This window comes from Cyanistes caeruleus, chromosome 1 (genome assembly GCF_971803275.1).
Source record: "Cyanistes caeruleus chromosome 1, bCyaCae1.hap1.1, whole genome shotgun sequence".
Taxonomy (NCBI): domain Eukaryota; kingdom Metazoa; phylum Chordata; class Aves; order Passeriformes; family Paridae; genus Cyanistes; species Cyanistes caeruleus.
Genome location: NC_141701.1, coordinates 50,606,411 through 50,621,143, shown reverse-complemented (window position 1 = coordinate 50,621,143; position 14,733 = coordinate 50,606,411). Strand labels below are relative to the sequence as shown.

The following is a 14,733-nucleotide window of genomic DNA, read 5'->3' as shown; positions in this document are numbered from 1 at the left end:
CATTATGATAATACAGACACTTCAGATTAAAATTTAGTAGGGAAAAAACCTCCATTCAGTGAGTAGAGTGTATGATTTGACCACACTCCAGCTGATAAAGCTTTTAAACTCTGATGCAGGTGTGCTAATGGTTACTATGGGAATCCTCTTATGCCTGGACAGTCGTGTGCCCCTTGTGAATGCAATGGCAATGTAAACCCTCAAGAAGAGGGCCACTGTGATCCCTTCACAGGAGAGTGCCTGAAATGTCTGGGGAACACAGCAGGTCACCACTGTGAAAAGTGTGCTGATGGGTATTATGGGGATGCAGTGATGGACAAAAACTGTCGTGGTAAGCTCTTATTTTTATTACTCTCAACACTTAGAGAACACAAAAATATAGTGCTCATGCGCAAAATGGATGGGGACATGTGCACCTTTGCTGAAAGAATTAATCTTCAAGTTGTGAGTTGTCAAGGGCAGGTTGAAAACTCTGGGGTTGGGTTAGGCTGAGGGAGGGGAATGTATTATGTTAGGGTTTGACACTTGGTATCCCTGGAACTTACTGTCTTTTTTAACACTGTCCCTCCAGTGACATGCTGTAGATATTTCCTGCTTCTGAATGTCACATATAGGGCTGGAAGAGAAAAAACCACCTCAAATACAGTTATTTGGAGGTGTTTTATCTTGGTTTTTTTTAAATTTTAATTCAAATGCACAGGCATTTTTTGTGACAGATGAGCATCTGTGGGATATGAAGAGCTGAAAGACATCATATACCAGATTTTGAATTCTATATAATAATGACTGCCTATAGATATGCATGAATACTTTTTAAATTTGGTTTCTTTTTGTCTGAACACAAGCCTGTGCCTGCCACGTGAATGGTTCCCTTTCAAGTACTTGTCAACACGAGACAGGCATCTGCTCCTGCAAATCAAATGTAATTGGAGAAAAATGTGATAAATGCTTGGTAAGCAGATATATTACCTGTTGCTGATGTAAACATTTTCTTGTCTTCCTCTTTATCTTTAAGTATTGATTTGAGCAGATATGGAGAATAGCAGCCAAATGGTTCAGGGGAGAGGGGCCTGTTGCTGGAGCTGAGACCAAAGTTTGTCTGCAGAGGTTTTTGTGGCTGAAAATTGCTCTGCATGTGCTCCTTGCAGATGTGAAGCTATGTGGTTGATTCAGCACCCTCCTGCATAGGGCTGTTCAGGCTTGTGCTGACAGTGTGCAGCCAAAAACCAAACACTGTTAACAAACCTGAAGAGATCTTAACGCTGTGCTTCTGTGAAATGAAGGGGAATATCGGAAGAAACATGGCTGGTGATAATAAATACATCATGGCTGAATGCCAACAAGGGATTCAGCTGAAAGGCAGGCCTGTTATAAGAACAAGCAGATATTCACTGGTGATACAAACCAGGAGTTTCCAGTCTATGCGAAGTGTAGAACTGCATCAGAGACTAGGGCAGGAAACCTGTGCACAGTTACTGCCTTTTGTGCCAGCTCAGCTGAATGACTTTGAACACACATGTGCACTAGGTCACTGACCTGCTCCATTCTAGGCTTTAATTCACAGTCACAGGTATCTGTGCTTGGTCAGCACAGCTCACCCTCACATCGTGCAAGTCTTTAAATTAGAATAACATCAGATTTCAAAACAAAGTGTCTTGCTTGTGAGATTAGAGTACCATGAGAGCTTTTCAGGGTTGGGTTTTTCACCCGAGTGCATGTTGCTTTACAGCTGGCAACAGTGAAGAGATTATGCCAGGGAGTCTTTCCACAGCACTCATGCAGTGCTGTGGGAAGTGCAAGATTCATGCAGGCCAGACATCATGGGGAGTAAACAAGATTAAAACAAGAGCGTGTATTGTAGTGTTTTCAAAAATTTATGAAACATAGCGCGAATCTATTTATTTCTTCTCCAACAGAATGGGTATTATGGGCTGCTTACTGGGCTTGGCTGCATTCCCTGCAACTGCAGTGAGTTTGGCTCGGAGTCCGAGGACTGCAATCATCAGGGGCAGTGTCACTGTGTGCCAGGGGTGGCTGGAGAGAAGTGTGATCGTTGTGCTCACGGCTTTTACGCCTTCCAGGACGGTGGCTGCACACGTAAGCTCTAACCCACCATCCTTCCAGATACAGTATGGAATTTATTTCAGCAATATGTTGGATGTTGAACTCTGGCAAAGGTCAGTTGTTTTGATGACGATACGGAAGAGTCTGTGGGAAGGTCTACTAATACTTTGATTAAGCCAGAGAACAAAACATTTCTTAACTTACTGTGTGGCTCCTTGTAAAAGGTGGTGACTATGAAATACCTCATAAAGGGTGCATGAGAGAAATATTACATCCTCAATAACTCCTTTGTCTCTTTATTACAAAACCCTTCAGTCCCTCAAAGAGAAAGAAACCTTTTTTCCTGCCGTTGGGAAAGTAAAAAACTTCTAAAGATTTTTACTTTTTTTTTTTTCATTTAACTCTTTAAATACGTGTTTCATACTTCCATGAGAAGTCATTGACTCTATTTTCCCATCATCACCTGGCTGTGTACAATTTTTAGTCATGATAAGGAAGAAATTGTTCATCTAAAAGGAGAACATGCCATCAAAACCTAATTTTCCAAATTAATAAGATGCCCTTTTCAATAAAGTGTAGCTAAAGGAATGTCTGCATTTTCTCCAGCCAGATGAAACTACTTTTTTCATGCCTGAAACAGTACATTAAAATAAAATATGCAGTGAGGTTGTTATAAGATTGTTTTGAAATGAATATACATTGTCTTTACTAAGAGCCAAAGAACCCTTGGGTACCTTTAACCATTTCATTATTGGAAATTACTTAAATGTTACTAAAAAAAGATTAATAAAATTGCTTCCCTGAAATTCTGCTATTTAACTGGAATAGTATTTTGTTTCTTAAATAGCCAAGTGCATCCTGCAGTAGTTAGTTGTTATAAAAGTAGTTATCCATCCCTATTGTTCAATAAGCAATTCTTGAGATTAATCCTTTCACTTGCTTGAGAACATTAGCATATCTCCTGATGAGTTTTGTGTCCTTTATAATAGAAATGTTTTCCTACAAATGTATTCTACTCCAAAAGTAATTTTGTTTGGTTTTGTTGATCCCCCTGTGGAAATGCAGCACTGCTGTTTGAATTGCATGACTATTTCCCCTGTGGAAATGCAGCACTGCTGTTTGAAACACCAAACAGGCTAAGTCAATAAGCAGTAATGGGCTTCCAGTAAAAAGAAAAAGTCACTGTGATCATGATTTGTTTCTCAGTGATTAGGGGTGGACTTGGAATTTCTTCTCTTTAGGAAAGTGTGGATAAAATTACCCACTTGGTCCTGTTTCTCTTGCAGCCTGTGACTGTGCCCATACTCAGAACAACTGTAATGCTGATTCTGGCCAATGCATTTGTCCCCCTCACACTCGGGGACAAAAATGTGAACTCTGTGAAGAAAATTACTGGGGACTCTCTCCTAAACTGGGTTGCAAGGTATGGTAGGCTGGGTGAAAAGCTATGGCTGTTAAAAGCTATTTGCCTTATACAAATGTCAGAATTGGACTCTTGTTTTGAGAACCATGATCTTTATTCTGTCTCCAAGTGTTAATGCAACATGTTCACATTAAAACAAACAACAGATGGCACAATGTTTATTGAGGAACCTTCTAAAAGGGCTGCCTTTGAAAATACTATCAGAGCACTTACTCTGGGTAGGTGCACAGTTCACATCAAAATTGTGAGGTGTGTATTCCAACATTTAGGTGTTTAAATAATGGTATTAAACCAGATTTATAGCAGCAATGGGCAACTGGGAACGTAGTTTCTGTGTAAATCAGTAAGTGATAATATTATGAATTTAAGAACATTGGAAATGTCTTGAAAGTTGCTGCAGGCATTTTTTCTAAAAAATTATAAATAAAATGTTATAATGTAGTTAATGTTTCATGGATGGGACAATGGTAGCTCCCATTATCTCAGCTTAATGCTTATGATTAAGCAATAAAATTCCATGTCAGTGCAGATGCAAGGAACAGCAACCATTTATGCCTTTAGGTTCATGCAGTAAATTCCTGTCAGATATGGCATTGGTTCAAACTATTTCATAAATGTTGAGATTTTAAAAGGCCTCAATTACATGAATGTAGTGGGTAACTTTAGTAGAGAAACCACAAATACAGTCAACTTGACAAGGTCTGTCATTACATGCAGTAAGTATTTAAGTGTCAGCCAAATTGGTATCCTTTTTCTCTCTTTAATTTCTTAGAGTAAGGATGATAAAATAGTCCTAGCAAATCTTCAGAGTTAACCATCTTAGTGATTTATAGCAACATAGTTGGCAACTGGTCTTTAAAGCACGGCTTTGTTAGCTTACCATCATTCTTACCTGACATAATATATAATACATAATGTAATATATAAATCCAGTGTACTGGTCCTTGTGCATTTCCTTTGAGGTTTTCCTTTCACAGAGTCTTTCCACAGCACTTGCCAATGATCAGGTGTAATTAAATATGCAGTTGTTCATTTTTGCCAAGTTATTTATCATTCCTTTTGGTTGCAGCATCACAGTAATGAATGTGAAATACTCTAAGGTATTTAGATCCTTTCTTGATGCAACAAACAGTAATGTGTTCTCCAGATGATAGTGCCAACAGTGGGATATTCCCTATGCTGAATAATCAGATGTGGTAGTTTAAGACCAGGAGTAGTGTCTTCTGTCAAACCCAGGAAAGACTCTGTGTGCTCTACGTGGATGAAATGGGGAAGACACTGAGAAGACCAGACTCTCTGGTTTTGCAGCACAGAATGCATAAGTGGTTACTTTATCTGGCTATGTGTCTAGAGGTTTTCTTGATATTTATCATCCATTTCTGGGTGCAGTAGTGTAGCAGATCTGTGGTCTTGTTTAGATTACAATCCTTTTCATGTGTGCTGCTACACAGTGTGTTATAGCTTTGAGTCTTTATTTATCTTTATCACAAGGAGCTAGAGATTGAATATTTGCAATTTATTACTGCCTTAGAGTTTGATGTTCAGAGCTGTGGATCTTAACTGATAACTGAGAGCCAAAGTTGTCAACCTGTGTGGCCATAAAGTGTATTAAATCAGGCATTATTACTGCCCAGTGCAAGAGTAAAAACTGCTTAATACAAAGAGTGTTGTGGGTAACCAGCAAAATTGTGAAGAGTCTTAAAAGATAGACAATAATTCTACTAGAACTTGTGTGTCTTGGCATGCAGAACTTGGTCAGGTAAAGGCTTTTCATCTCAAAGAGAGCTGATAAGGAAAATAACTCGGGGAAAATGCTCACAGTAGATGATGATAGATGGAATGTACTTTGTGCCTGTTCCTTTAGAAGTAACCACAGACCAAAACTGGACTTGTTAAGTAACCACAGATAAGAAATTAAGAGTGAAGGCTAATCCAGACTGTTTCAAAAAAGAGTGACAAATAAAGTACACCCACTCTGGTTTTTTATAATGATAGGTTTGTATGACTGATTGCATAATGAAGGTTGCACTCTACCAGGAAACAGATTTCCTTTGGTACTGAGCTTCCCATTTTTGGGATACAATGAGATTCTTGGTTCCTCATCAAATAGTAAAAGTAGCTTGAGCAAGATGGAAAAGGTATTAATACTTCTTGAAATCTTAAAAGAATGTTAGTTTTAAGATTTTCCTTTCTGTCATATTTATAAAATGATGATACAGATTTCTTTCATTCAGCATTTATACAACATTATTTAATTTACTTGCTGTACTCAATTACCAGTACTATAAATTAAGAATTTTGGATATATTATTGTTTTCTGGAACAGATTCCTTCAACTCCTTTGGTTCCCAACCCATATTTGGGAACCAACAAAGCTTCCAACTTTTTGCCATCCACTCTTTACTATTCTTTGCTAAAATACAAACCAAACAACCTCATTTCTGTGTGGAATTTCTTCCCTTTTATTATTGTGCAGTATTTGCTGGCAAACATTGAGTTTTAGGAGTAATTTTTGAATTTACTGTGGTAAGATTTTATTTTTTTAAAAAAAGATCTGCTATTTATGAACATTTATTCTCTTCCGCTAAGGCTTGCAACTGTAGCATCACTGGTTCAGCCAACCTCCAGTGCCATGTGCTGACAGGTCAATGCCAGTGCAAACCTGAATTTGGAGGACGAGACTGTTCCAGGTGTGCCTTAGGCTACAGGGACTTCCCAGACTGTGTTGCCTGTGACTGTGATTTGAGTGGAACCAAAGCAGAGACGTGTAATGACACTGAAGGAGTTTGTGGTTGTGAAGAGGAGACTGGCGTCTGTACCTGCAAGGTACCTTGTTATTCAGCCCCTTCTGGGACAGCATTAGTGTTTTCTAGATACTGATTGCAAGGAAGATGGCAAACTGCATCATTTATGAGTACACCTGTATCCCTGCTAGGGGATTATCTGCGACAGATCTTACTATTAGTCAAGAAAAATTGAAAAACATTGAAGTTTTTCTGTTTGTACACATTTGGTTTTGTTAGGTTTGGGAACAACACATTAGTTCAGATGATATAGCCTGCTTTTTTGAAAATTCAAATTATAATGATAGGAAGAAACCAATAAATACTAAGTGGGGAATCTCAGTATTTCTTGAAATACATTTATGTTGTGAGTTCAAATTAATTTCCTATGCTGGAACCAAAGGCAGTGCGTAAGAATAACTCAGATATATTGCTAGTGGTGAAGTCTGATATTCTTCTATACAGGAAAGGAAACATAAAAAACACAGATAATACAGATTTTTCTGAAAAGATGGGAATCAGCTCTTGAAAGACTGGGTGATAATAAACTTACTTCTAGACAACAAATTTATGCCTTCCCAGGTATATCCTGTCCAATCTCTGGTTAAAGGTATCAGTGGGCACTGACTGTAGTTTTGAGTGTTTCGTGAAGGTCAGCTTATAATTTGGGAATTTAATGCAAAAACAGACATTTGGGAATAGGTCCCTTGGTTCCTGTTAGTACTGAGCAGTTCATTTGGCCTTTGGAGCTCATTTTTCAGATGCAGGTGTGGGAGGGAATTCTGTCTTGAATTGAAATACATAGCTGCTAATTTTTGATAGGTAGTCAAATATATGAGTTAAATGTTCTGTGGGCTTTTTGGTTTTTTTTTGTGGTTTATTTTGGGTTTTTTTAAGAAAGAAAGCAAAACAACGTTGGAAAATAATATAAATAATAATATATATATATAAATATAAATATATTATATATATAATATATAAATAATAAATATAAATAATATAAAAAGTAATGTACTGCACAGTAAAACAGATTGCATACAATAATTGATATTATGCTATGTAGTTTATGTAGCAACTGGTTTTCTTCCAAAAATAATCATGTTTCATTTAGATAGTGAAGTATTATAAGTGTGCTGTTACATTTTTTCTTTTTTTTTTTTTTTTTTCTTTTTTTAAATATCCTTCAGGACAATGTTTTTGGTCTACAATGCAGTGAGTGTAAACCTGGAACTTTTGGTCTATCTGCTAACAATGCACTAGGATGTACTCCATGCTTCTGTTTTGGGATGTCCACATCTTGTTCAGAACTAGAAGACCATGTAAGAATTCCTGTAAGTAAAGGGTTATAACTACACTGACACATTTTGCTGCTATCCTCATGTTAGGTACCATGTGCACATTTAATGGATCAGGCTGAGTGTCCTGACTGGCTTACAGGACCATTATTTTTGACCATTGCAGGCATTGGTCAGAATAGAAAAGAAAGCAAATGGTAAATGGTCATACTCTTATTTCTGAAACCTTGCATTTCACTCTTCACTTCTTAAAAAAGGAAATATCAAACATGTTTCCCAGTTTTTTTTTGGGTTGGGCATTTAATAATCTAAGATGGGCTATTAACTGTTTCAAAGCAGCTTAAATTGTAAACAGGAGATTTTGCTGAATGAATCTTTTGCTCTTTGTGTTGCAGATAACATTAACTCCAGATCAGGCTATTCTGCGTGTAGTAGCTCAAAGTAACCTGACTGGAACAGTGGAAGGAGTATTTTCACAATTTCCTGATGTTTTATTGGATGCTGCCATAGTCAGAAAATACTTAAATACAGAAACATTTTACTGGAAGTTGCCAGAGCAGTTTCAGGGAGACCAGGTAAGAACATTAAATAATTGGAATGCTTTGTAGATAACTTTGTTGTCTAATAGACACTCATTTACTCTAGAACAGTACCTTTATCTTCATAACATATTTCTATGTTAGTCCTATTCTTGTAGGTCATAATATTTTAACTATTCAGTGATAGAACTTACTTAGAGCAAGCACAAACAATTATTACATTACCCTTATAAATAAATTTTTATTTACATTATACTTTCCTAACAAGACTTTTTGTGACCCTGTAAATTGGTAACACCCATATTTAATTACTTCACAGATTCTGTTGGGGGGAAACAGAGATATGCTTGGTTTCGTAGTAGAAACCTAAAAGAATTTTCAGCCTTGATGCTAGAATAAGTATATAGATCATGGCATCTCTATTGCTTAGGAAGTTAATAAAATTTGAGTGTACACATTGAGAGGGTCTAGATAAAGAAACTAAGACTGCTTTTTAGAAATATGTATTTAACCTTGGTGGAAAAGCCACTGAGTTCAAGTCAATTTTCATGTTTTATTGCGAATTCTTCAAAGGACTGGTGGTTTTCCAGCCTACAGATGATGTTAAGATATTTTCAACTAGTAGCTCAAACCTTTGAATAAATAATAGTCGTCATTTTTGATCCAAACAGCTCATGGCCTATGGAGGGAAGCTGAGGTATACTGTTGCCTTTTATGCTTTGGATGGCTTTGGAGCCTCAAACTTTGAGCCACAGATTCTAATGAAAGGAGGTCACACCAGCAAGTTGGTCATCTATGTAGACATCCCTTCTCCAGAAAATGGAGTAAGAACTGAAAAGGAAGTAGAAATGAAGGAGGTAAGCCAGGAGGATCACAGGAGGGACACAGCACCACCTTAAAGTAAACTTGAATGTTCATGGTTTTAATAATAAATAAAGAAAATAAATAATATTGATAATAATAATAACACCACCACCAATAATAATAATAATAATAATAATAATAATAATAGTGTTATGTTTCCTTAGGATTCTTGGAAGTATTTTAACTCTGTGTCTGATGAGCCTGTCTTACGTTCTGACTTCATGTCTGTGCTCAGCAATGTTGAATATATCCTTATCAAGGCAGCTTATGGCCAAGGATTACAGCAAAGCAGGTAAAGCAACCTCTGATTGCATTTATTTATTGTATTGCATTTACTGTAACTTAACTTAAAAATAGCCCCAACTGAGCTATACAGTAAAGACTTACCTCAGTGAAATTTGCAATTTCCTATTTATGACTTCTGTTCTTCCTCTGACAAGAAAACATTTATCACTTTTAATCGCAGCAAAGTCCCTCTTGAATTCTTTTTTGTGAAACACTAAATTACTCTGCTGCTTACTTTGGTAACAAAACACAGAAAGAATCACAAGCTGAGGCACTGTTCTGCAGGACTGATGATACAGTTAAATATTTTATATTTTCTAAAATATTTCTTTCCCATGAAATATTTGTATGGATATCAAATTTTTTGTTTCTTTTTTCAGTTGAAGCATATGGTCCCCTGAGTTCTTGGGTTTGTATCAATCTAGGTGTGTCCTGTAGCTTGAAACACTCTGGGCAGTGGTAATAAGATAGTCCCACCTCAGAACAGTAGAATTTTATTACCATTTTGTCCAGAACTAAGTTACTAATGAGAGGGAGGAGATGGGATATCATCATTTCATCTGTCAGTCTGGAAACTAGCAAGACCAGCAAAGAAGCATCCAATGAAAACCCAATGTCTCTACATCTTCACAGCTCTGAAGACGTCTGATTCCATTTCCAGATTTTGTGTTATTTTTGATTCACATGCCCTCAACTGTCTTTTTGTTAGCTCTGTCCAAAATTGTGGCAGGAGACAAAGGTAATTGCCTAATATTTCTGAGGAAGAATTACATACTCTTGCATGGTGGGTTTGGGAAATTTTCCAGACTGAGAGGGACCAACCTTTATTACTTTTAATAATTTCTCATGTGTTTAGCTGTAGATTCTTAATCCATAAATAAGTAAAAAAAATCTTCAGTTTTTTGAGATATTTACATGAGAAATTATGGAAGATTACTTATTGTAGCCCTGACCTTGGAGCATGAAGATGTTTTTGGTGTTTGTACTTCTTCAGATGTTTACACTATCTTCTGCATATATCTTGTAGAATTGCAAATATCTCAATGGAAATTGCAGTCAAGTTTGAAGAAATGCATCTAGGCAGACCTCTAGCTCATCTTGTAGAGCAATGTAGGTGTCCTGCTGGTTACACTGGATTGTCCTGCCAGGTACTGAGCTCTTGAATCCTTTTGGTGTGTCAAATAGTGTGAAAGTAAAAAACAAGCAAAAAAAAAAAACCAAACCAAACTTAAATGGCTTTTAAAATTGCTTGTAGCTGTTGATAGCTGTGAAAATTTTTTTAAAATTTTATTTTACTCCCCTTGCAACTAGAGCTGTGCTCCAGGATACTACAGAGGAAAGCATACAGAACTCAGCGTAAGAGAGCCTCATGCTCTGATAGCACCTTGTGTGCCATGTCAGTGCAACAACCACAGTGAAACCTGTGATCCTGACACTGGAAAGTGCTTGGTATGTACATCTTATACATTCTTCTATTGATTTCACCTGAGCATACAGTGGCAGTGACCTATCCAAGGAGCTTTTAGGAGAAGTATACGGCTGTATTTCTTGGACAAGATGTGATTATTTTTTTTCCCCCCACAACTCTGAAAGTTATCTGAATAGTTTCCCTTAAGGTCCATTCAGTAAATTAGCAGTTTTGGGGCATTAAAATACTCAAAATCATTAATTATTTTAGTTTTAATTTTACTTTTAACATTACTTGTATAGTGGCTGAGTTTTTCTGTTTTTCTGTGAGACTTTTTGGGTGTCTGGACAAGGTCTGCTTAGGCACACAAGAAAAGAAATAAAGGATGCAGTAAGCCATATTGCACCACAGACTTAAATCAGAGGTAAATTCTTAGGAAGAGAATCCTGTGGGCAGCTTTAAATGAGGCTTTTTCTTAATGCCCAGAGGCTACAGTATTGTAGGGATATGATGTAGTTAAGTTGATTTGTTCACTTTTCTCATTTTATCCCAAAGGTTGCAAAGAGGAGTCACATATGACTAACACATTTCTTCTCTCTTGTGGTCTGACAGGTTTTGAACAGCAAATTCTCAGCTAACCAAATAAGGCATATTAAGTCCATTCCTTGCATTGCTCAATATTTTTCTTATTTTTTTCCCCTGTTGCTTTATTTTTCCAGTGGTGAGTGGGTTAGTTCAAAGTCAACTTCTGCTGAACTTATTCTTGAAGCGAGTTTTTAAGGGAGTTTCATTAGTCCTTCAGGCTTTTCTAAGCCATTATTTTGCTTTCAGGTTTATACAAAAGTATGTGTCTCATGAGTAAGAACTAAGGTTCTCAATTTTACAAGGCTAAAATGCATAGGTCTTTCACAGAGGGGAATATTCATCATCGTTCTTCTTAGTTTCTTTTTGAGTGTTAGCAAGTCATCTGGGTCTTGAGATTGCTACTCAGACATTTACAGCTGAGTGGTGTAGGCAAGGGAGCTGGTTTTCACCTGACTTCTGCTCCCATAAAATAGGAGGTTGCATTGCTACTGTTCACCTCATCAACCAACCTAAAATACACACTAGCAGGTATTTGAAATACAGAGTAAGAAAAAAGGTAGTTTTAAGGAAGAAAAGGGGGGGGAAAGCAGAAAAGTATTTTTGTATTGTAAAAGTATTTTGACCTGGGGGACTAGTCAATTAAATTCTGTTTATAATACCAATATAGTGTTTTAATATTAATAGCACTGGTTATTGACCAGTACTCTTGACAAATTAAATATAGTGTCTGAATCCTAACTGTGGATAGCCCTCAGCATTTGCTGAAATGCTGAAACAGAAAACCCAGATATTCTGTTTAATTTTTCTTCTTTTTTATTTTTTCTTTTGTTTGGTTTTTTTGTTTGTTTTGGGTTTTTTTTAGGATTTTTTGTTTGGTACTGTGATGTCCAGACCTGAATCTGAATCGATTAATGTTATCAAAAATACATAGAAATGTTTTTTTTTTATATGGAAATTCAGAAAAGAAATTAGGTCAGCCTGCCTGAAGGGACATTCACATAAGAGAAAATATGCTAGCATTCTGTCTGCATAAAAGATTTTTTCACTCAGAGAATGCTGACCAGTGGGTAGTGACATGTAGAAATCATTGTTGGAAACTGTACACATGTATTGATAAAATGGATGAAGTTGCTCCTGTTGTTTTAAACCATGTGAATTTTGTGTCTCAGAACTGCAGAGATAACACAGTTGGTGATCACTGCAGTGCTTGTGCCCCAGGCTACTACGGGAAAGTAACGGGGTCTGCCAATGACTGCTCTCTTTGTGCCTGTCCCAGAGCCAACCCTGTCAGGTAACAAGAACTCACTAAATCCAGGGTGCATCTTACTGTTCCCATTTCTTGGGTTGTATGTCTAACCTCCTACTCTTTCTGCTCCTCCTACACTAAGGCAGTAGGGGCTGGTTGTTGTTATGTGTCCTTAATTTTTAGACATTTGAATGCTGCATATTTTTATTTAGTAAATGGAGGTTGCATTCTAAGCTGTACTGGTAACTATGAAATTTTAAAATAAAAAGATTAGGTGGTTGATGAGTCATTTTTTTCTCTAAGACTTGAACAGACACATAGACTGTTTTATAGATAATTGACTAAGTTCCTGTGACATTGCTTAGTATCAAATGTGAGTCTCTTTCTTCATTCAGAGAACAGTAATTCCATACTTATAATGATTCAGGCCATCCCCACTCAGTGCAGGAACTTTTCATGAGATCAATCCAAGGGGAAGAACAAATACTCTTTTGTCTGAGATTTATACATCTGCTTGTTTGGTAGAGGAACAGTTAACTCTGTATTTTGAAAAACAAAATGCTGCATAGACTGGCTTATTTCAGAAGCTTAAAAAGCATGCTTGTTGTTTGCTTTTGTATAATTGAGTCAGAATGAGACTCTAGCAATTCTGGTGTCCTCATGCCAGTCTCAGTTAAATACATACAATAGCCATATTATCTATCATACATATATATCCATATCTATCCATATATAGACATACATATCATACAGCATCCGTTTTAGATTGTTTTACCTTTTAAAAAGAAGGCCATATTGTGCTCTGGCATGTTATGCAGTAATGGAGCCACACTGGGAAAGCAAACTTAACTAATTTAAAGTACAAATTCTAGAGAAATCAGATTAAATGAGATGATGCTCTTGCTTACAATACTTAACCTGTGGCTGAAGGTGTTATCTGTCTTTGTGTGGTCTTTTATTTCTATGATAGCAGGTATTTGTTTCTCCTTCCTCCAGTTTTAGTCCCACTTGTGTCCTGAAAGGTGTTCAGGATTACCACTGTGATGCTTGTCTCCCAGGATATGAAGGACAATACTGTGAAAGGTGAGTTACACATGATGTTCCCATTTATTCCCAGCTCCCAAGGACAGTTTGGTTAATATGAGCTGTACTCATACTCAGATTATTCAGTCTTCATAAATAAGTGTATAAATGAGTGCTCGAGGACTTGGAGTGATTTACTAGTTACTGTTGACCTATTAATGAAAAACCCAAGCTATCAGTAAATGTAACGTCTGATGTCATGATGAATATCCCGTGGTGCTCAGTGTGCCATTCCTCCCTGCAGGTGCTCCCCTGGCTATTACGGTGACCCTCAGCTCCCCGGAGGCAGCTGCCAGGTATGCCGGTGCAATCCGGGCGGTTCTGTTCACGGGAACTGCCATGGTGCCACCGGGCAGTGCCTCTGCAAGCCGGGGGTAACGGGACAGCTCTGTGAGGAGTGTGAGCCCCGGCATCTCCTGCTGGAAGACGACTGTGTGTGTAGGTGGTTTTTAAATTGTTTACTTTCCCCGGGGGCTGTGGTCCACTCCAGTGATATTTATGTGCACCTGGTTATTCCTTGGATGGGTTTATGATGTCAGGACCTGTTCTTTCTGTGAAGGAAAGAAACCCTAACAACATAATATTTCTGTAAAACAGAGAGGTTTGGAGAAGGTATTCTCTGGAGGTCTTGTCCAACCTCAACCATTCTGTGAGCACCAAGGAAACTACACTAGAGATCATAACATCAGCCAGGCAGTTTAAGGAAAGATAATATTAAGACTCATATATATAAAAATCTCTTATAATATATAATATATTATATATAATATACAATACGCAATACATAATATATTATAATAATATATACCATATCATTAATTTTATTAATGTTATATTATAGTTTTATATTTTATATACTCTATTATATTGTATTAATATACTATGTATAATATATAATTGTGTATTACATTATATATCATATTACATATTTCATTGTATTATGTATTTAATATTTTATAAATTTATACTTATACAATTATAATAATGTATAGATAATATATAAAAATATATACTATTATATTATATTTATATAATATTATGATTATATATATAATATCTTATTTGTTGCAAAATCTTGAATTCCTATGTCATTGACCCTTTGGATGTGAGGCTGCTGTAATAATACCTTTGGAATTATCCCAGGTTTCTAGGCATTCT

At 36.7% G+C, this 14,733-nt stretch overlaps 1 protein-coding gene across 2 annotated transcripts in view; it reads left to right on the top strand.

The window, feature by feature from the left end:
- Positions 1 to 14,733, top strand: part of LAMA1 (laminin subunit alpha 1) — a 98,855-nt gene that overhangs the window by 51,069 nt on the left and 33,053 nt on the right. For both annotated transcript variants that reach the window (XM_086892283.1, XM_086892291.1), the window contains exons 19-32: positions 120 to 331; positions 846 to 952; positions 1,917 to 2,097; positions 3,351 to 3,487; positions 6,077 to 6,313; positions 7,458 to 7,601; positions 7,961 to 8,140; positions 8,776 to 8,961; positions 9,133 to 9,260; positions 10,281 to 10,401; positions 10,565 to 10,702; positions 12,416 to 12,537; positions 13,489 to 13,575; positions 13,820 to 14,013. In XM_086892283.1, coding sequence (XP_086748409.1) covers positions 120 to 331; positions 846 to 952; positions 1,917 to 2,097; positions 3,351 to 3,487; positions 6,077 to 6,313; positions 7,458 to 7,601; positions 7,961 to 8,140; positions 8,776 to 8,961; positions 9,133 to 9,260; positions 10,281 to 10,401; positions 10,565 to 10,702; positions 12,416 to 12,537; positions 13,489 to 13,575; positions 13,820 to 14,013 — 2,174 coding nt within the window. The remainder of the gene's footprint in view (positions 1 to 119; positions 332 to 845; positions 953 to 1,916; positions 2,098 to 3,350; positions 3,488 to 6,076; positions 6,314 to 7,457; positions 7,602 to 7,960; positions 8,141 to 8,775; positions 8,962 to 9,132; positions 9,261 to 10,280; positions 10,402 to 10,564; positions 10,703 to 12,415; positions 12,538 to 13,488; positions 13,576 to 13,819; positions 14,014 to 14,733) is intronic.